General features: G+C 40.6%; 1 protein-coding gene across 1 annotated transcript in view; it reads right to left on the minus strand.

The window, feature by feature from the left end:
* The window catches only part of arhgef4 (Rho guanine nucleotide exchange factor (GEF) 4), a 139,152-nt gene that overhangs the window by 68,140 nt on the left and 48,786 nt on the right, over positions 1 to 22,226 (minus strand). Inside the window, exon 3 of the mRNA XM_042399142.1 lies at positions 463 to 5,307. Coding sequence (XP_042255076.1) covers positions 463 to 5,307 — 4,845 coding nt within the window. The remainder of the gene's footprint in view (positions 1 to 462; positions 5,308 to 22,226) is intronic.

Below are 22,226 nucleotides of genomic sequence, written 5' to 3' on the forward strand. Positions count from 1 at the left end.
AAGAAAGAGGGACTTGTTCCCTGTCCCAAACTAGACACTGACAGATTAAGATACACTGGCAACCACCCTGAGACACACAAACACACACCATCGACTGCAGAGAAAGAGATAAACTGGTGTTGCCTTTTTCTCTTGTCATTTCAAGCCAGAGTTAGTGTGTGTGAGTTGACGGCGAGGAGTAAACATTTTTCCCAGGGAGCTGGAGCCCCATTGGCATCTGGACTGAGGCCTGAACAAGGCCTGTTTTATCCACAGAGTTTTATAATGATGTTTAACATCCAGAACGGTAGGACATTTATGACATTTGGACATACACATCAGAAATTTGAATATGACTGAAGTAAAACATTTGATTTTGTATTAAGATTAAAGTTTCTATATAAAGATATTCTTTCAAACTACAAATTTCTTTTGCATTTTACAATAATATGCATGGTGCATGACAAACTGACTCTTTCTTACCTCTAATTCATTGATGGAGCCAATGGCATACAGGCTGATGTGTGACTGGCTGTCTATTCTGCCCTCGGCTGCGTCCAGAGGGCTGAGGCTGAGACCCAGAGGGCTAGCTGAGGGTTTCAGGGTCTTAGGTCTCTCTGGGGGGTCTGTCAACCCCTCCACACTGACCGATTGGCCCAGAAGTATAGGAGAGACAGAACTGGCCCTTGTTGAGTGAGGGTAGCGAAAAACTTTGCGCTGAGCTGCTGGCCTAGGGCTGTTAGGTTTAGGGCTCATTGGCCGTAGGGGGCTCTCCACCAAACCCTCATTAGCCCCTGGGTGGGACCTGGTCCAGGATGGCAAATGCTGATGAGTAAAGGTGGCTAGTGAGCAGGGGCTCAAAGGTGAAACAGGACTGATGTGACTGGGCTGTGGGACTGCAGAGTAATCTAAAAATGGTGGTAGGCCAGACACACTCTGTGTGATCGGCAGACCATTTGGTGCAAGTTTTCTTCTCTGGCCCTCAGATTTGCACTCGTGGGGGTTTTCCTTTCCACTCCCCTGTGGAACTCCCCGTTTAGAAATGGGATCAGTGTGGCGAAGGGCTCTGAGGGAAGATGGAGATCCTGGATTGCTGAGCCTGTCCAGGAGTGGAGTGGATGTAAGGTCTCCATGGTCCTGCCCAGAAGCAGTGTTGCTACATTCTCCATCTGTCACTGACGTAGTTCTTTTCAGCAGCTCAGCCTCCCTGGCCTTCTTTAGTTTCCTCCAAGATTGTTTGGCTTTACCAGAATCCCCTTCAATACCCACACTAGCCTGTTCTTCATTCTCCTTGTCCATTGAACGAGACTCGAAAAGACTGGAAAGGGACTTGTGTGCCTGTGCAAAGCGCATGCGGATGTTTAAACTGTCATTGCTCTTGCTTCTCTTGTAGGTCTGCCCATTAGGTGACTGGACTTGCCTAAGGAGGGGATTGTCTGTGTTGGGTCCTCCGTCACCCTCCCCGCTACTCCCTTGGCTGACTAGCTGGCGGACATGGCGAGTGCGGGGGGTAGAGGGGAAGAAGCCACAGTCCTCTTCTTCCATCTCATAACGCACTGAGGAAAATGCTTGGTGGACTGTTTGGTTTAGGATATCGTCTTTGACAAAAACTTCATCATCTGAGTTGTCTCCCTGTGGCCCTTGCTCAGGCAGAAGGCCCTCACCTCCTCCAACTGCTAACTCCTGCGGTACCTCCTCATTTTTTGCACCCTTTGAGCCCTTAGCCTTCCTAAAAGAAGGCATTTTAGTAAAGACGGAAAACTTTGAGCCTTTATTTCCTGTCTGGTTGCCTTTTGTTTTGTTTCTCTTAGTTATTTTGTCAGAGTTGGCATTTCGGTCTGAAACAGCAAATTGAGGATCATCCATCTCATCGAAGTTGCTACTAGTTGAAGTGTAAGACACAGCATCATAGGCAACAGTCATAGGTCTACAGCGCCTTTCACTACTACTTCGTAGGACAGGTGTTGCTGGGTTTAGCTCAGGTTCTAACTCAGCAGTGGTTAAAGACTCTTCTTCCTGCTCAGACAGGAGTTGTGGACTCTTGGAACTGCAGATGTCCCCAGAATGGGTAACAGTATTCCTGACTTCCTCAGCAGGCCTCATGATATTGTGTTCTTTCTTTGTTTCTACTTTTAAATCATCCTCTGCTGTACAACAGTTTTCCAGTGAACGGTCAGCCTCCAGAATTGGCTCTAAGCTACCGATAGAAAGCAGGTTCAGGCTGACATCAGGCTGTGAGTACCTTCCTACCCTCACCTTTTGCTGTGAAGCTGGCACAATGACCTGTGTGTGTTCTCTGCACTCCTCAGCCAGAGTATATTCTTCAAATGATTCTGATGAGCTGCTTCTTCCTCTGTTAGGTAAGCTGTGATCCCCTGGCTGGCTACAATAGTGCCTCTCTTCTTTAAATTCACTGTCCACTAACAGGCCTCTGTTCTCTGACACTAAGTGCTTAAGGCCTTCATTTCTTTCTGAATTAGAGTACTTTGAATCTAGACTGCTTGCAACAGTGTTCTCCTCAATACTTCTCTCTGTCTTTAGTTTTCTGAGCTCATCTGCATGAGCTAGGCTTAAATGACAGTGATTTTCAAGGTCTTTCACTAACCCAGATTCAGAATCCTCACTGCTCCAGTTAGCTCTGTAATCCAGTGAAGACAGGAACACCCCAGAATCTTCTTGGGGCTTGTCTACATCTTCCAAGGAGTCAGGGGTCACCTTTGTTGATGGCGGAACCAGATGGCAAATTATTTTCTCACTGTTTTCCAAGTTGCTCTGGGCTCCCCCTAAGAAACAGCCTAGGCCTTCCCCTCTCTCCACCCCTTTTATACTGGCCTTGGTGTTATTGTTGGAGTCTGAGAGTAGAGAAAGAGAGGCTTTCAGGCCACAGGGAGATTCAGGGATCTTCGGCTCCCGCTGAACTTGCTTACAAAGACTAGAAACTGTGCTGACAATGGTCTCTATGTCTGTCAGGGAAATGGCCTCTTGAGCAACACCTGGGTGTTCTGTGCTACTGTCCTGAACAGACTCGGTATCAGCAGGACATGTTGATGTTTTTCTTATCTTATTAGGCACATGCTGATTAAAGTAGGCATCTGGATCACTGGCAAATGCTTTGTGAATTACTCTCTGCTCACTTTGCACAGAAAGCTTTGCTGTGCCAAGTTGTAACTGTGCAAGACTGACTTTGCTTACTGCTTCCACATCTTGTTGCTGGTCAAGATAATCATGACTGCCCTCCCCCTCCTGCTCCTTGTTTTGCTGGAGAAGAGAGCAGGGTGATCCTACCCTCTTCCTCTCTCCTCTCAAGTTCTCTGATAACAGAGGGGAGGTATCCTCTACTCCTCGGTTGCTGGAGAAAAACAGCAGATTATTTGAGAAGGGGCGATGAGGCAGACATTCCTCAGACCCCCTAACAGTGTCAGACTGGATTTGAGTTGAATCAGACCCTGGTTCTACAGAGCCTGACTGTACCCTCTCCAAATGCTTGTCCACAGAATAAAGCTGTCTGTGAGTGTTTTTTTCTATTGCAGCATCCCCCTCATCAAAGTGATTAGGGATTAAATCCTTGGTTTGACCAGGTATTTGCCAAGGTTGTAACCTTGCACACTGGGGTTGTTTTTGATCTGGTTGCCTCTCAATGAACTCCTCCCTGTCTGGGCCTGCCAACGGGACAGGTAAGGCTCGTTTAGAAACCTTTGGAACTACAGTCAGCTCAGTAGCGCAGGTATCCAATGGAAAAGAAGCTGTGGTCTCTGTGGAAAATGTGATGGAGGAACAGATTTCATTTACTGTCCCAGGTGGTTTAGTCCTCTCTGTTGTAGTGCCAACACATCCACATTGCTCCGCCTGGAAGCAGACACCTGACACCCATGCCTTATCCTGGCGCTTTGTTACACTAGTACAAACCTGAGGGTGGATCTGTGACAGTCCTCTGTTGGGGCTCTCCTCACAAAGAGTTCGTGAACAGCAAACATCCACGTTGCGTGCTAATACATTGATTTGTGTATCAGGTGTGTCTCTGAACTCTGACTTTTTGTTGTGTGATACACTATTTGTCTTTATGCCATGTGCCTCTGTGATGTTTGGACTTGCTACAACAAATTCTGTAATTAACTGAGAGTCTGTGTATTTTGTCTCAGATTTAGAGCTTGCGGCTGTACAATTATAGTCAGATGTTTGTGCATTTATTACATCATTGAAATGTGTATCAACTATGCATATGCTATCTTTACAGTTACTCTGTATTTTGTAATGTGTTCCATTACAGTATGTCCCCAAACTCTTGCACAAGTCCTTTTTATCCTTGCTCTGCTCTTTTATGGCCTGTATCTTCCTGTCTTCATTGATTATACCCTGATGCTCTACATTTTCTCTCTGTATGTGATGTCCATCATTACAGTCACTGTTGCATCTATGTGAACCTGGGATTTTATCTGTATAGTAAGTGCTGAGCAGTTCTGTATTCTCTACTTCTACATCCTGAACATTACATATTTCTAATCTTTGTCTGTCTGTGCTCTCTACGTGTTTTCTATTTGTGTTTCCTGTCTGTAACCTTGTCTCTTGTTGGTGTGTGCTTTGCCATTGTTGTGTCTCCACTGCCTTGTCATCTATGTTATCTATCTGTACTGTGCATGTTTCTGAGTTAGTAGATTCTCTCAGTATGATGGGATTACTTTCTTCAAGCTGAGTTTGTAACTTTTCTTTCACTTCCTGAGTGTCTGGTGGGCTAGTTACCTTTATGTCAAAGGCGTCTGTTTTATGTTGGCTTTGTACATGTAAACTGTACAGCTCCGTGCTGCTATTGACTTCTGTGTCTGTGCAAACAGCCTCTAAACTGGACTGTTCTCGGTGCAAGTCTAGTTTTAGTGTCTCTGTACTGGTATGGGGTCGGATCTGTGTCGGGCTCAGGTCTCTGGTGCTGAATTTCAAGGGGATATCAGGATCCACAGGATTCTCTGGGCTTTTCCTCCTGTTACAGTTGGATCGTCCAACATAAGTCTCTGTAACATCTCTCTGGCTGTCCTTAGCTGACACTGACTCTCTCCTCCGCGTTTTACTCTGACCAACGTGGAAGCTGCCACATGTTGCTCGTCGACCAACGCAGGTATCCTCCAGCCCCAGCAGGGCATCCAGAGAGTCCTCCCCGTCCGGACTCAAATCTGACAGGGTGTCGCTGTGCCATGAGCGGGAGTCAAAATACTCATCAGAGGTGTCACCCCCTCCTATGCTTCTCTCGCACCATTCCAAGGAGTCAGCACCCAATTCCCCCTCCTCTAAGCCTAATCCGTCAGAGAGTTGGGGGGAGTCTTCAAGGGCTTCCTGGGGCTGTGGAGACAGTGAAGAAGAGGAGGGAGAGATATAGATCAGTGCGGTGACAACAGGGGGCAGGAGGTTTAGTGAGCTAGTGAGAGTCTTAAAGCTAATCCTCATACAGCCACTCACAAGCTATAGAAGTCACAATCATTACTTAGGCAATATGAAAATTATTGATTTTAATCCCAGAGTTAGTCAACCAGATCAACAAATGAACAAGTGCTAAAATTATATACAATATTCACACAACATCTGTTTGAAGCCACTTAGTGTAGGGTTGAACATTCTTTTAAAGCTAGCAAAAATGTCAAACTAAATGTTTTATTCTAGTCACTTTTTGTGTTGGAAATATAAAGTACTAATTATACTACAGTTATTATGCATTATGCAGAGAATAAAACTGTTTTTGGACAAGTATGTGAAAACAGCTGCTAAGCCTCGAAGCCCTTGAAAACAAGCAAGCATTGCTAAGAGACATGCTGTCAAGTTATGTGCTGCACCACCACATGGCTATCCACCTTTAGCAATTTAAGCTGTCCTAACACAGCACTGAACATTTCAGATTCCTGTAGAGTTATCATAGAGGCAACTGTCTTATCTTTCACTGCAACGATTGTAGCAGAAACATGGTGTTCACATTACAAAATTATCCACCAGGAATTTGCGCTTGTATCGCATGTATGCAAAAATGTATGCATGTCAGCAAAAGTTGAACCAGGTTCAACTGTTTCGCTGAACGACCCTGCAGTGTTTTGTCTGAGCTCTCTGTGTTGGCACCCCCGCTGTGTCAATGCACCGAACGCTGCCATAAGGTGAAATAATGATACAGCAGGGGCTTCATGCAGTCATTTTTTTGAGGGGGCAAAGTTTCACAATGCTTATGTTAATGTTCACACCAAACTAAGTTGTTACACGTAATTATCTGCTTTGGCTTCTGTTTATGATCAAACAGTCCCCCTAGCAGTAACTAATGACACTTATTAACAATATATCGTAATCTACAAGAAAATGTAAGGGGATAGGCTTTAAACTTGGATGTAACATTAGCTGGTTAGCTAGCCAGCACTGTCAATCATTAAGTAAAAAAAAAAAAGCTCACAAATATGTAGCTACTGTTTTACTTAGCATTACACTATTACGCTCTTGACTCTGTAAAAAATTCTCCTTATGTCCATCCTCTGTTTTGTTGGATGTATTTCATTTCTGCAAATTTGTATTTGTTTCAGCAAAAACAATAATTTAGCTACTAATAATAGCAAAGGACAACAAGCTAACACTCATGTTAATTACTTGTGGGTTATAGTTAAAACCACTGATGCTAAAGTCACTTTAAATAGGGAAATTCTGAGGCTCAAAGTAATTTACCAATTAATTCAAGTCATACTGTGTGAGCTGTGATTGTTAATTCAAACCTCACACTGCTGTTCTAGTCTATGGTTTAACACAACCACAATTTCCAACAATTCTACAGGAATTCCACAACCACAGCTGAACAGTTCCACTAGTAGATCTTTCTATCTGGAAGGAACCAAGTAGCCTAAACAGAGAGGGGTGGTCTGTGTGTAGCAAATATGAATAAAAACATACAGAAAAGCAACTTTTGTTTATGTACTATAATATTAAAGCTAATTAAAAACAATGATTGTGAAAATGGAATTTAACAATTTCTAAAGCTATCCAATCCCAAATATTTGATTAGAAAGACACCTTTGGTCATGGTTACATCTGTGCAAAAATGAATTTTAATAGAGACAGATTGCAACGTGTCATACTCTGAAAACACGCCCACAGTAGGGGAAAACAATCGGCGCCATAATATGTAACTCAGGGCTGAAACACTAACAAAATGTCGGTAGCTAGCTAAATACATTAGCACCCGTATGTCTACCAGAGAGGAAAAGGTAGTTTATAGCATGTGCTAAAACCCATTACATTGTATATGCTAAGATGCAATACATGAATGCAAGGGCTGACATCACGTCTACAGTAGAGATAGCACACCTGTATAGCAAACTCCACCACACATTTCACAGCTGATACGGGACTACAGCTTGTAAACACAGGCAGGAAAATTAAACACAAAGACATGCAATCATTTCCCATTCAGGCTGTTTCTACAGTTAGCATTTCAGCTGCATGCAGGTTAGCTATTCTGTGAACATCTATTACAAACACTGCATACCTTTCAATTAAACAGCTGTTCTGTTTTTACTTTCATGTGTGTTCTATGTGACTAGCAGCGTGTCCAGGTATATGTGTCATTTTTACAGAGGATTTTGAGCTGCAGGCTATCCGTGCAGCTCAGGTCGGGTCTGTCTCTCCCACTGCACGGCACACAGCCCTGTATTGTTATCCACTTTTGTCTTCCTAAAGGCTCAGTTTTTTGGTTCAGTAGATTATAAAAAGTTAGTTCAAGGTTCTTCACCCTGTTGGTATAGTCCAGCTTTTAGGCATTTTTCTGTTGTTTGCTAGCAGACAGATGTGACAAGGAGGCACCTTCACTCAATAAAAGTCAATGGAGAGCAATGAATTGTTTTCCTCACCAGAGTGGGCGGGACATAATTGCACTCTGTCTCTATTTCAGTTCAACTTTAAGATTCTTTTTTACTTTTGCATGGTGTTTCAACATATTGTGATAAATTCTCTGAACAAGAGAAACTGCGCTGCAAACTGCTTTTACTTGCCTTGGATTCATGATAAGAATGGGTTAGGATTTTTCACAGTGCAATTGGTAAATTAGAGCACTCCTAACTTGAAAAAACAAGGGACACATGATATCAAACAAAACTTTTTCTTAATAGGAATAATCAGAAATGTTCTCCATATTTAAGCTTTGAGCAAAAGTTTGTGCTTTGAAGCACCAGGCTGTTCCCCCCTCTCTTTTTGTCTTTATATGAATGCACACACACACACACACACACACACAAGTACACACGATTCAAACTGCCTCCGGTACATGCACAATTCTTTATGAAATCCAACAAAGTCAGAATTTTACTTACTCTCCAGCGTTTCAGTGCACAAGCTGTATCCAGCACCAGAACACAAAGGCGTGCAGCAAACCAGCTCAGCACAGCTCCCATGGCGTCCCTCACACATACACTCACACACATAACCACACAGTTCATACACACAATCGCAAGATCTCCTCTTTCCTGGTACTACATGCCCTTAGCTTCCCCCTGCACTCTTCTTCTTTTGTCTCTCTGTTTATCTTCCATGATCACCAATCGTGCTTGCTAAGAGCTGCATGTCTTAAATTACAGATCCACCCCTTTTTTCATCTACCTGCAGCGACCAGCCTTTACATAAAGCCCAGCAAGATCACTATAGACACAGGAAGAGGCAAACTCTCTTTTGCCTGCATGTTAAAGATGTGGTCCTTCTACAGCAGCCAGGGCTTAATCCAACCTGAAAACAGCAGGTACACAGTGATCTCTGTGTCTGGATAACAAGGAAAGACACTAAGAAGCCCTGCTATAAATACAGAGCTGCAACTTCAGGCAGTGCAGGGTGCATGACAACTCAACTCAAGGACAAGTAACCTTAATGCAAGCTAACTAAAATCACATTATGAAACAAACAGCCTCATGGGTTGTACATAAATGGCCCTTATCAATGTAAGATCTCTGTCAAACTGCCATACTTGATCATTATGGAAGTTTATATCTTATATCGATTCTTCTAAAATACGCTCAAATCATGAATCAATATGTTATGATCCCATTACATAGCCCATATGGATTGTTAAAATCTTTTAATATTCAAACATAAATCTCACAGGACTTTAAATGACACAAAACATGCCATTACACTTCAAGGCAAATCAGGGCATAAGGTGGCTTAGCAAGGAATAGTTATCATTAACTATCATCCTAACTTTGGCTCATATTTTAGAGCATCTGAGGAAACTTATTTTAGTCAATAAGAAAAACAAAACAACTATCTGTTCATTCAAGGTCCACTCACTCACTTGTTCTGGAGCTTGTTTAGTCAACTGCTGTCACCGAGGTCAAGAATGAATCAAGCTGAAAAAAGAATGAACTTAATCTTTTTTTCTTTATGCAGTTTTAGTTATTTGTTTCAATTTGTCACTGTGTACAATAAATGGCTGTCATGTATGTTGTTAATTCGCTGCTCATGTAGACTGACTATTAATAACAAACTCACGCAATTAATTACTTGAATCACTTTTTATTACTGTAGTTACTATTGTAGGGATTTCCTATAGGACCACAAAATATGGATTGAAAACTTATACAGATAGCCACTGATTTATTATTGCTGAGAGAATTGTGTCTGTGATTGAAAGTCTGACACACAGGAGTAACGTTTGGTCTTGTAGGAAACATTGTCGGCCTGGCAGGGTGTGTTTGAGTAAGGAGAAACTGTTTCTGAATTGTCAGAAGGATGTGAGAATGTTCAACATGCTCATGTTGTACTCCATTCATAAGATTTGTTTTATTCCATAAATGACCTCATGGTGAGCTGACAGCAGTATTTATCTGCTAATTCATCACATAAATTCTTTCTTGTGGCGGGTAGAGGAGTCTATTTTAACAGTTCAGATATATGTTGATTGGTTTCTTCAACCAACATTTCAAGCTCAGCAGCAGCTCTTTACTGTTTGCAAGAAATCTTGGTCTTAAATAGCAGCACTGCATTCAAGTGAAACCGACTGTTGCCTTCCCCAATTCAAATCATCTGGGTTTGTAAAATAAAAAGCACAGCAACAAAAACTGCCAACAGTCTACAGCAGCTTTTGCACCTGTGACACATATGAGACAAACAGAGTGCATTAAGGATATGTTTCAAACTGTGTCTTTGCCACAACATATCAACTACAGAGACCCATTCTGACGGGAGAAGAAGTGGTTAAAACAGACAGTAATGATAATTAATTAGCAAAGTCTCTTCAAGTTCACGTTCACTTGGACATGTGGTAGACAAAGTAACAAACATTCCTCACTGACCAGCTGACCACCATGCCCTGAACCCACCTGCCCACCAAAACCTAACCTGTCTTGTGCCCCAGGGGTGGGACAAAACCAGAAAAACTCCAATCATTGGTTAATCCAAACATGCTCCACTCACAGAGTGGCCAGTGTTATTTTCTGCTAATTAATTAGAGTTGAGTGTCTTAAAGAAGCTTAAAGGATTAGCAGAGCTCCCTTTCTAGCAGATAGTGGAGAGGCTGATTGAGTCATAACACTCCGACCCCTCACCACAGTTATCCAACCGTGCACACGGTCCATGTTATTATCCCTAGTATGAGCTAGAGCCTGTACTTCTACCTGAGCACCCAGTTCACTATAAGACCAACCAGCTCACTAAGCTGGAAAACAGAAGTTCTCTCTTTACCTCTGGTCTGTAACAACATGCATACTGAGGAGTTTCAGAGAACACGGTGGGGTCTTTTTCTTTGCCATTGCAAAATATGATTACACATTGGTGTGAGGCTGATCTTTACTACATTTACTGTTACAATTAACTGCCAGCCCAGTTTCCCACCAATCTGAGTCAGTTATAACAATTAAAGTGCATGAAAACAAATTGAAATAGACGCGTAAAATCAACAGAAAAGTGGTTAAGTTGCCCATTATCTGCTGCTCTGAGTGTTAATAGTACAAATGCAAACCAACCATGTGATGAAACCAACTGAAAAGAAAAAAAAAAAAAGAGCCCAAGGGTAAACATTAACAATTGCAAAATGAATAGGTCTTGTATGAAAAAAATATTCAGTTTTATATCATTAATAGTGTTAATTAATAAATAATTTAGAACATGATAAAGTTGTAGTACATCAGACAAACAAATGTTGGGAACCACTGGGTTGAGGCCATTCAACTCCGTTAGGTTCATAAAACCTTTTAGATAATGTCTAAAAGCCGTCATCCTCTGGCTAAACTGTTGACATTACTGTACATGGTTTTCCTCTGAAAACAGTGGTATTTCACACCAAGTTGTGCTTGCATCCATCTCAGAGTAACTGTAAGAATGTAATCTCCACCCAACAGCCAGCACTAACATCTCCTTTTATCTGTCTCTGTATAAGCCTACAGGTATGAAGAATTTATTTTCAGTGTTCAAAACAAACAGCCATTCTATTTGAATATGTTATTGTCTGCATGGAACAAATGGATCTTTTATCGGCTGTTAACAATCCCATGGGACATTCAGCAGGACAGCAGGGAAAAGTCATTTAAAAAGGTAAAAATCTTTCCAATGTTAACTTTTTGTTCTTCATTCATTAAAATTGTTGACACAGAAGAGTGGATTTATATGGCAGTTGTGACTGCAACATGTTCCATACAGCTGCAATATTTTGCACATGAATGATGAGGAGCACCTTGGTTCAACTGAAGTATCTCTCTACTTAAGGAAGGACTCTCTGTATGTCTATATGTCCTTTGTGTATCTCTTGAACTGTTCATCTGATCGACTCCACACTTGGCATACATGGTTGAGCGTAGGTCCCCCACTTTTGGAACCAATAACTAACCAGTTAATTTTCAAGAAAAGTTGTGATTTAGCTTTTGTTTGTGAGAGCTGTCCAGCAGTAGGTGATCAGAGCTAACATTAGCTTGACTTTTAGCTCATCCTTCTTCTCCTCAAAGTGTTTTTCAATGCGTTTAGTCACAGTAGCTCTTGATACAAATATAAATAATAATACAAATATAAGGTGACGCTGATCATAAGAATACTTCCACCCCCTTTTACAACAGCTGTTTTTGAAAAAATAATGTTATCCTCTAATATACCTTTAGTTACATACACACACACTCTCCTCCCAGGCTCTTGGAAGCAGTAAAAAAAAATATTTTCTCTGGCAGTTAGCATTTATAAGACTGCCTGTTTGTGTTTTTGAGCTCCTAATCATCTGTGACAGTGGTATTTGGCAGCTTGACATGTTCCATTTCTGCAGCAGGGACGTCAGGAGATGATTTGGACTCATTTTCACTCGTCATGAATTTATTTTCTCCGTGGCAGAAAAACACGTTACTGGAGCCATACCCCTGCAGATTAAACTGGACTAACAAAACACTTTTAGGGCTGACTGACTCTAACACACTCACTATAAACAGACTGTCAGACACTCGCTAGCCTAGCAACATTAATGCTACAATAACCCATAATGCAACACTCTGTGTGGAAGTCGGTTTTAAACCGGTACTTTATCCATTCAGAAAGAATATCTGATGTTGTGAACACATAGTTGTCTAGCCGTTAGCGGAGTGTGTATGCAAATCTATAGACTGACGTGTGTAACCAGTCAAAAATATTCTCAGTGGTTAACGGTTAATTAACAGTTAACTGTTGACATCTCTACTTGGGAGCAAACATACCCACTCAAATCAGAACTGAAGACAAAGAAAATAAACAATCTAACAGCTCAATATGATCGATCCACCTAATTTTAGGGTGCACATTATTTTATTTTTAAATGCAGCCCTTATTTTGGGCTACTTATTCTTTATAACATCTGTGCATAATAGAATGTTAGTTTCTTTCATGTTGGTGTCTATACTCATTCACACCTCACATCAACTGTATTAATTTTTATATATATTTGAAGCAGCAATACTGGAGGCCAAGCATGGCTCGTTCTGAACAGGCACATTTTGAATGGGCACTGCACTAGTTCTTCCTAATTCACCACAAAACATCAGAGGATCTGAAGAAACTTCTAGATTACATCAAGACATCTTACATGTATTCCAATCTTCAAAATCAGTCATGATATTAAAGTCATGTGCATGGGAAATGGTGGTAAGATAATCACTGATAATCATTTGAAGCAGACAGATGTTGATATGACTCTGGAGCAGCAGTTAAAAAACTGCATGACATGTTCAATTTAAGCATCTAGATTAAATGCATGAATTTGAACCAGTAGAAACACTGAAACAGGGCTGATTTTAACGCAAAGATTTGTATATCAGTGATCTGAAGTACAGTAATAACCCTTTTCCACTGCATGCAATAAACAGAACATAATAAAACATGTATCCATTGTCACAGGTTCTGATATTTTTTCTGATACTAAATGCGTGTTCCAGGTGCTTTCAGGTTGTGCAGGCAGTGCTGTCGAATGTGACTGACCAAGCAGAAGTGATGTCACATTAAAACAACAGTATTCACTATACTGCATCTGTATAGATCAGGATAATATACACTTTCAAAAAATTTGCAGATTCTTGTCCAATGTGACATCTTTAAATGTCTTGTTTTGCCCAAACCAACCGTCCAAAACCCAAAAATATTCAATTTACGTGAACTTTAGGATGCATGTTCGCACAGAAAGAGGACTGTGGATTTAATCTTCCATCTCTTACGTGAAAATCGCTTTAGGAAAGAATCTCTCCTATACTGATGATGCATATCCAAAGCATTCCAAAAAATACATTAGAAGTGCAAGGAAGAATCCTGTACCAAAATCTCACAAGGTTCTTAAATGTTACAATTGGGAGAAGCCCCAGGTTGTTAAGTTCCTGCAGTGGAAAAGGGCATTCCTCATGGAGTGAGTTTGTGGTTGCATTATCAAATTAAAGGACAGGTTCACAGTTTTTCAATTGGCTATTAAAAGATCGCCTTCAAATGTGCTTTCGATGTAAGTGATGGAGGCCAAAATCCACACAGTCACTTTGTGCAAAAATGCATTTAAAGTCTCTGTGAAGCTTATATGAGGCTTCATCAGTCTGAGTTAGTCATATCAAGTGGATATCTGCCACATTTACAGTCTTTTTAGCATCAAATTCCCTCTTTGTGTTTCCTCGGACAGTGTTTCCCTGTTGAGCTGTGGTGGAAATATAGTAACAAAAAGAGGCACTTTGGCACTAAAAAGACTGTAACGTTGAAAGATATCTACTTGATTTGAATCATTTGGATGCTTGAAGCTTCATATTAACTTCAGATAAACTTTTAAATACATTTTTGCACAGAAGGAGGACTGTGGATTTTGTCCTCCATCACTTCCATTGTAAGTACATTATGAAGGGATCTTCTAATGGTCAGTATGAACAGGAGGAATGATTACAGCAAGAAAAACATGTTTCAATGTTCATTTGGGCTCCAGACTATTGTTTTAAAATGACACTTTATCACTAATGACCACAAATTGGATTATGTTTCATGAAGCCTACAGACTGAGGGAACCAAAGGCAAATGCTGATCCCATTTCAAAGCTGTTACTGAACCAAGTTCATTATGGGAAATTTCAGATATTTTAAACAATACTTTCAAAACCACCTCCCTTCCCTTTTATGCAATAAAAGTTATGAGAGAAAGAATAAATTATTTACTGCCGAGCATGCCTTGCCAAAGTCTCCGTGGCAACAGACTGTGTCAAGAATGGCATTACAATAACCCTAGAATTCACAGGCTGTCATTGTGTGTGTGTTTGTGTGTCTACAGTATGTGTGCTTCAAAATGAAAGATGAAACGGTGGCAGACACATGTCACACATATAGTCCACATGACCACCCGTGATGTCACTCACTCACACACATGCACGCACACACACGTGTTTTAACAGTCAGTGACAGCATTGTAAGAGGATATGTTGCCTAACATCACTGATCTGGCAGCACAGTGAATACTTTATACACTGATCTCTACAGTATATCCTCTTTCTTTAACAATCACTATAACAGTGGCACAGCAGGGCACAAAACGCAGTGTTGCACCGTGAAAACTGCTATTTTCCTGAGGTTAGATCCTCGACTGCACTGGTTTGATATCTTGGTGACTTGTCGTGCACTAGAGTGGGAGGAGAGGTGCAGTAGAGGGTGTGGCGATGCCTATCCAGCAGTGCATCGCAGTCTTGGTGCTGCCTGCCTGCTCAGAGTGGGTCGAAAAGCTTGGTGCAATTATGTAATATTTTGTCACTTTCTTTGGTGAAAGCACACACATATAAACCTCTCTGTTTTGTTCATCCTTCCACTTTCCAGACAGTGTTTTTCCCTGGTTTTGATGAAGGCCTAACAGTTTTCTGACTGTGGGAGATGATTTTCCAAGTGTTGAATTTCAGTGGCATTGCCCTTTAAGATGAACTGAGTCTGACCTCAGGGGGCTGTGTAAGTCTCAGACAGAGTAAAGACAACCCAAACAAACACACACGAGCTTGTAGAGTAATTCTCTATTCCTCTCTCTAGACACATGCACGCACACACACACACACACACACACAAACACACACACACACACACACACACAGAGTTCTCGGAGGATGAATGATTCCACTCAGGTCTGTTGATGTAATAATAATAATAATAATAATATATATATATATATATATATATATATATATATATATATATATATATATATATATATATATATATATATATATAATATCTTCATGTAGTAACTGCTCAGTGAACAATAAGTTAAGTTTAATGACCGCACAGTCACAATTCTGTTTGTTTGGTGTTATGTATTCATTTATGAGACTGTCCTCCCAAGAACAGCATAAGCATGGTTCTTAAAATGACCAATACGACCTACAGCTTACATAATGTGTGAACATACAGTAAGTAATTCCAGTGGAAAACAGAATTAATTGCACTAGTAGTTAGAGATAAAAACTTCCATCACAGTATGCACTCACTGAACACTATTAGGAACACCTGTGCAATCTTAAGCAATCCTATACAACAGCTCTGCCATAAATTCGACTTTCATGAAGCTTATACAGTTTCAGTTTTTGGTGATATTGTCAGACATTGTGGTGTATGTAGTGTACATATACTACTGTAAATGTGTACAGTATCTAATATTTCCATAGTGCTGTCCTGACCTTCAGTTAGAAAAAGGCAGACCGAACATAAACACTTTGAAAGCACACTGATTTACTTCTCTCTTTCTATTAAAAAGGAAAGAAAAAAGTGGAGTGGCCATTGTTTTTACCTGCCCATGCCTGCTTCACCTGTCTCTGTAAATCAAGGACAAAGACAACTGCCATCACTGAAAAAAGCCCCGTATACTGTAGTACAAAAGCAAGTCTAAATCCATTCTCACAGGTCTCATCATCATCAGTTTTAAAAACCGACACTTCTAGGGACACTTTTATTTTTGAAAATCAAACTTAAGACTTTTTAAGACTTTTCAAGGATCAGCAGAGCTTATCATCACTCACAGTAGCTCCACCAGAGGAGGTTCGTCCATAGAGACAGAGGAGGTTGCTTCTCCTCTTTTGAGAGGCAAGAGGGAGGCCAAAATATAAAAAAACAGTAATTGATTTAAATTAACCATTACCAAATCTCAGTATCATTTATAAAATTAATATTTTTTCCTTTTTTTTGAAAGGGCAGTGTGTGTGAAGTGGGATCTCATATCAATTAAATGTACTTCATTTTTTTTCATGCTAATCTGTTATTGGCCAAAACACGTAAAATGATGCTGCAAAGGAGGACGTCCTCCCTAAAGCAACAGATAAATTCATACAGCAGCATGTCAGAAAAGAAATTATAATGTGCCAGTTGAGAACTACCTTTAAACACATCACTAAAAAAATACATTTTGTTTAGGCCTTTTCAAAAGAGTCCAAATGTCCTTTTTTCAGATTTACATTTCCATTTTTAAATCGAGCAGTATATAGCTACTTACATTAGCCATTAGCCCTGAATGACTGAGCTAAGCTAACAGTGAGAATGGATGCTGCTGCTGCTGCTGCTGCTGCTCTAAAGTGAACTACTCTCATCAACAATAGAAAGTTAACAATATAATTTAAATGAAACAATCAGGAGAGTTAGCTTGTTTGTCATTGTTGCTAATGATATCAGACTGGTTAAGATGACCAACAGCCACAAATACAGTGGCACATTATGACATGAACACTTCATCTCCATGAAAGAAAGAAGAAAACATCAGATAACGTGAGTCAGATACAGCTTCTCTCTCTCTCTGTCTCTTTAGTGGCTCATTTCTTCTCTGATGGTTAAATGTCTCTCTTTGGCTGTTGTGTGAATTTATTTCCTCAACCAGAATGCAGCAGAGATCATATAATGTGCTGCAGGTAGTTTGCTGGACACTGAAGCTGTTGAAGACTTACAGGGAGCTGTCTGGACTCACATGGAAAGAGTCTGATTCATTTGGAATTGATTTGGTTGTTCAGTCACCTGTTGATGTTGTGTGATTAGTGAATGAGTGTGCAGCAGGTCTGGCTGCTTGCTTGTGAGAATTTCTTCATTTTTAAGATGAGCCGTATATTGAGTAATAAGCTGAGGTAACTAGAATGAAGACTTTCTAAATAAGTAACTAGAATAACAACAGTGTTAACATGTCAGCTTTGTGGGCTATTTTTTGTATGTCGTGCATATAGATAAGAGTGTGTAAGTCATACATGTGATACATGCATTAATACTTTTTGTTGTGAACCTACACCTTTAGATCTGTGAATGTTTTTAGTGTTCAATCTATCTGGTATTCATAACTGATCTGTACCTGTACCACATTATAAGCTTTGTGGTACTTTATATATTTCTGTATACTAAGAAAATAAATAAGAAATCATGTGATATGTTTTCTGTTTTTGATGAAGACATAAATCTGTTGTCACAATAAAACAATACTATAAATTTGAAGTTAACTTTGTTTAACTTTGTTGGTAAAATGACACATTCTGAACCACTCCAGGGATAGAATGAGCACTTTCTGTTTAGAAACAATATGTATAAATGTCTTTAAAGAAGCAACCTTTTCACCACTATAAGGGGTTTTTGTTTTTGAAAGCAAATTGTTTTATATGCCATTCAGTGAATGACATATAAAACTGTCCCCCCGTCTGATTTCATCGGGTGGAAGACAGTGATATAGTATGATGCGGTTTGTCATAATATTCCATGTTACATTCTCTTTGAATATGGGTTGCTATAATTCAACAGGTTATACTATAAATTATGTTGTTGTATGTTTTTTCAAAATCTTGTTTCATGTGCCCCTTTTTAACTTTCAGCACCTGCTCCACTAAAGGTCTCTGCATGGCCCTGCATTGAACATAAGAACATAACTTGAGCATAAGAGCCAACTAGTGTAAAATAACATGACACTGCAGGCTGGTTTCCCTCCTGTCCTCCCCAATCGTTTGAGTCACCAGCCGCTACTGAGCTCTACATCTCACTGCATTAAAAGCACTTCAGTAAGAATCTGAGCAGAGAAACTTACAGCTATGGACTTCCCCTTCCTCTCCAAACACGCTATTACTTGCACAACTTAACCAGGACAAAACATGCAGACTGGTTTCACTCCTACTAGAAACAACAACTGCTACACAGAGAAGCATACAATCACTCACACATACAGGATACCTGTCGTTAGATGAGTCTTTGATCTAGGTTTTTATCTTCCACTCCCTTGTCTTTCTCTTCTTTCTCTTTCTGTCTCTAGAACCAACTGTTGCCTCGGTATCACTCCACAGAGCCAACGTTTCCTCCTGACGGCCTGGAGACGCCACCCACACCCAGCATGGAGGGAATGTGGACGTGGGTGCTGCAGCCATGCTGATGTGTCAGGGCCCTGGGGACAGCTGGCTATTGTGCCAGCAGGGCTTGAACAAGCTCGCACACACACACACACGCAGCGTACCCGCACACAAAGTGTGAATAAACACACACACATGCACACCCACACACACACAGAAACAAGGCTCATCTTTCTCTTCTGAGATACAATATTGCTCGTTCTGCCTCACTGGCTGCGACCGATCCTTCACCTCACGACACCCGGAGCTGAACCTGACTTCTGCTGCACCCGCTCACATGCAGTGAGTTAACTGTCTGATGTTTTCTTTGTGTAACTGAAAAAACAGACATCTGGGCCACATCAATTATTCACGCTGATACTACGAGCTTTAAAGCAAACCATCTTACCTTTAGCAGTGTGTGACACTCAGTTGGCAGTGTTAGTAGTTACTGCTGGCAGACTCTTCCTGGCTCATTTTCCTCTCCTTCTGTCTTGCCTCCATCTACCATCACCATCACCATCCCTGCCCCTCCCCCCTTCTGCCTGCTATCTGAGGTCATCCCCAAATTGTCGCCTACTGTCTTGAACCTCAGCAGAGAGGAGGAGGAACCTGATCTCTATTGTGGAGGGTACTCGGAGTAAAGGAGGGGATGGTTGGGAGTCCCTGGGGTCAAATGTGATACCTTCATGTACACTAAAGCTCAACAGATATTTCGTGGTCGATAAAAACCTCTTTGGGCTTGGAGCTGCTATGCTGTTAAGCTAACATGAAATAAATATTGAAGGGAAGTTGAGATGTCTTAACCAAGAAGCCAGGAACAGCACTGAGCTGTGCATTGATTTTGGCATAGTGGGCCACAGTCAGAACTGCAGATCACATGACACCCTTTAGCAAAAAAACATTTTTCCATACACATCCATTTCAAAAGCAACAATTGTTCTACATATCAGTATGCTGGTCCAAACAGGGGAGTCACTAAGAACAGTGATGCACTGCATTATGGGCACAGAAGGAAGAAGCACTAAACACTTTTTAACACTGGGTGACAGGCTTTCATTAGAATTAATGGGCTGCCATGTTTGGTGAACTCATCCAGTATCTTGCAGTTCAGAAGTGTTTGGGCAATGAGACATTTCCTGTTTTGATGGCTGAAATGAAACTACGACAAGGAGCATAAATTCCACAGTGTACAGGAGACCTGCTCACACAGACCACTGCCTTCATTTTCACTCCACAAACATTTAAAACATCAGAGATCAGAGGTGAGGACCCTCCTACACACAGCACAACATCTTATCCTGTTGCAGACAGAAGACCAGGTGTCTGACTTTTACCCTGGAGCAACACACAGCAGATTAGGAATGGCTGGGGTGTTATATACAGTAGTGGACAAGCCTAATTTACACCATTAAGGGACACAGATTCTTCATATACACTGCAATAAATTTGTCAAAAATATTTCTATCTTTCAGTGTGTGAGTATCAGTTAAGGCAGGCAGATACTCAATCATAAACCAAGTTTAGGAGGGAAATTTTAAGGGACTTGGGGAGTGTTTTTGGGTGTAGAAAATCAGAGAATGTCTTAAATGTCTTTAAGAGCTTTCCACAGACAGGTATTGATCAGTTTGACCATAAATGGGTCATTAAGCCAGTGCATCCCATCCTTTTTCACTTGTGACCCCTTAAATAAAAGCAATCAATCACAATCATTAAAAAAATAAAATTTTTGTATGCATTAAGTTTATCTTCTTCTATACAATTGTATCATGACCCCAAGGCATTTAAAGTCCATATTGTGTTGATGACAGAGGGTAGTGTCATATTCATCAGAGTAGGACAGTGGCCCTGGTTTAAACTGTGCTTCAATCTTGTCAGCAGGAGAGGTGAGCAGCAACTGAATCTGCTGCAAAGAGATAAGGATTGATAGGGAATGAATTTTGTGAAAGTGGTTACACACAGGAAACAAAGTGGACTTAATGGAGGTCTATAGTTACAGCAGCCAGCTGTCTCCGTTTACATCAGTCACTCCATTATTCATGAGAGGAAAAGAGCACACAAGCTGCTGTTCACAGTCACATATGGTAGCAGCCATACTGAGGATACAAACACACCACAGTTTGACCAGGATGGATTTCACCCATTATTGTTTGTGTGGCTTTACTGTCCTTCCAAATAGAGAAACAGACTAACGTTGAATTACATTAACCTCCTTTAAAGTGATATCCTTTATCCACATTAGTTTCACAACCCTATCACCAGAAGAGATGTTAATATCACTTTTGCAAATGCCAACTCCTTGCATGACAGCAACAGTATGGTCAAGGTTAGTGAATGGCGAAGGTATGGTTAGGGTTAGGAGATGAAAACACTAGGTTAAGACAGTGATTATAAATGACCAGGCTATAACCTGGTACTGTTCTGTGCAGCGTTAGCTACCAGGCTGCAAAGATGTTATCTGACAAGAACAAACAGCTATCAGCCACCCCCTCAAATCCTCAACGGACATTTCTTTCACTGTCAACAACAAGCACAGCACTAGGAATGCCGTTAAATGCACGTTCAGTTCAGCAGCCTCTGTTTCAAACTTTTTGCTGAGCATCAAAGCTGAGTATCCATCCACAGTTAAACCTCACAATCTCACAGCTTTAAAAGTGATTCATAAATATATAAGCTATAGTTTATTAAAAAGGTTGAGTCATTCCCTAAAACACTTGGTTACTGTGCACTGAAAATAGTGCATTTGTTGAGGACTATTTTCAGTGGTGGATAAATCCACATTTGGTGCTCTAGAGAGTATTTGTGGCAGCAGGACGGTGTGTGTGGGATTGAGTATAAAATAAACTACAGTGTGTGTGTGTTCATGGTTATGAAGGAACATGTCAGTGCAACAGTGTGGCTCACTAAAAACTATTAAAACTGTTTTAGTTTCTGTTTAGTAATAGTAAAATAGTTCTAGAGGAATGACACATATCAGGCTTTCATACACAATAATTGTTAGTAGATCATTTTAATGTTGGTTTTGGTCTTTTTTTTCTTTGTTTCATATAATTTTAAATTAAATATGTTTGAATGTTAAAGATAACATACAATATAACATGAGTATCACACTGACATCATTGTGTTAGTCTAATATCAGAATCAATCAATTCAATTTATGTGTGTAATGTTAGCAGTTACAATCTCTCTAATCCTATTTTTCCTCATCCTTTTACATGCAAATTCTAACTCCCTCAATGCCAACAGGCACAGAGAAAAAAACAGAAGCACACAGTGTCTCTCAGCAAAGCATGAGTAACAGCTATTAGCATTCACTTCATACTCTCCTCCCATTCTTTCTGAATACATTTCAGAATGCTCATTACACAGAAAATGAATATACTGAGATTTATTGGATTATGGTTTAATCTGTGGCTGAATTAAAGAGCAGAACAGAATGCAGCACAGAGAAGCTTCTTAACACACTGACAGT

This window comes from Thunnus maccoyii, chromosome 21, assembly GCF_910596095.1.
Source record: "Thunnus maccoyii chromosome 21, fThuMac1.1, whole genome shotgun sequence".
Taxonomy (NCBI): Eukaryota; Metazoa; Chordata; class Actinopteri; order Scombriformes; family Scombridae; genus Thunnus; species Thunnus maccoyii.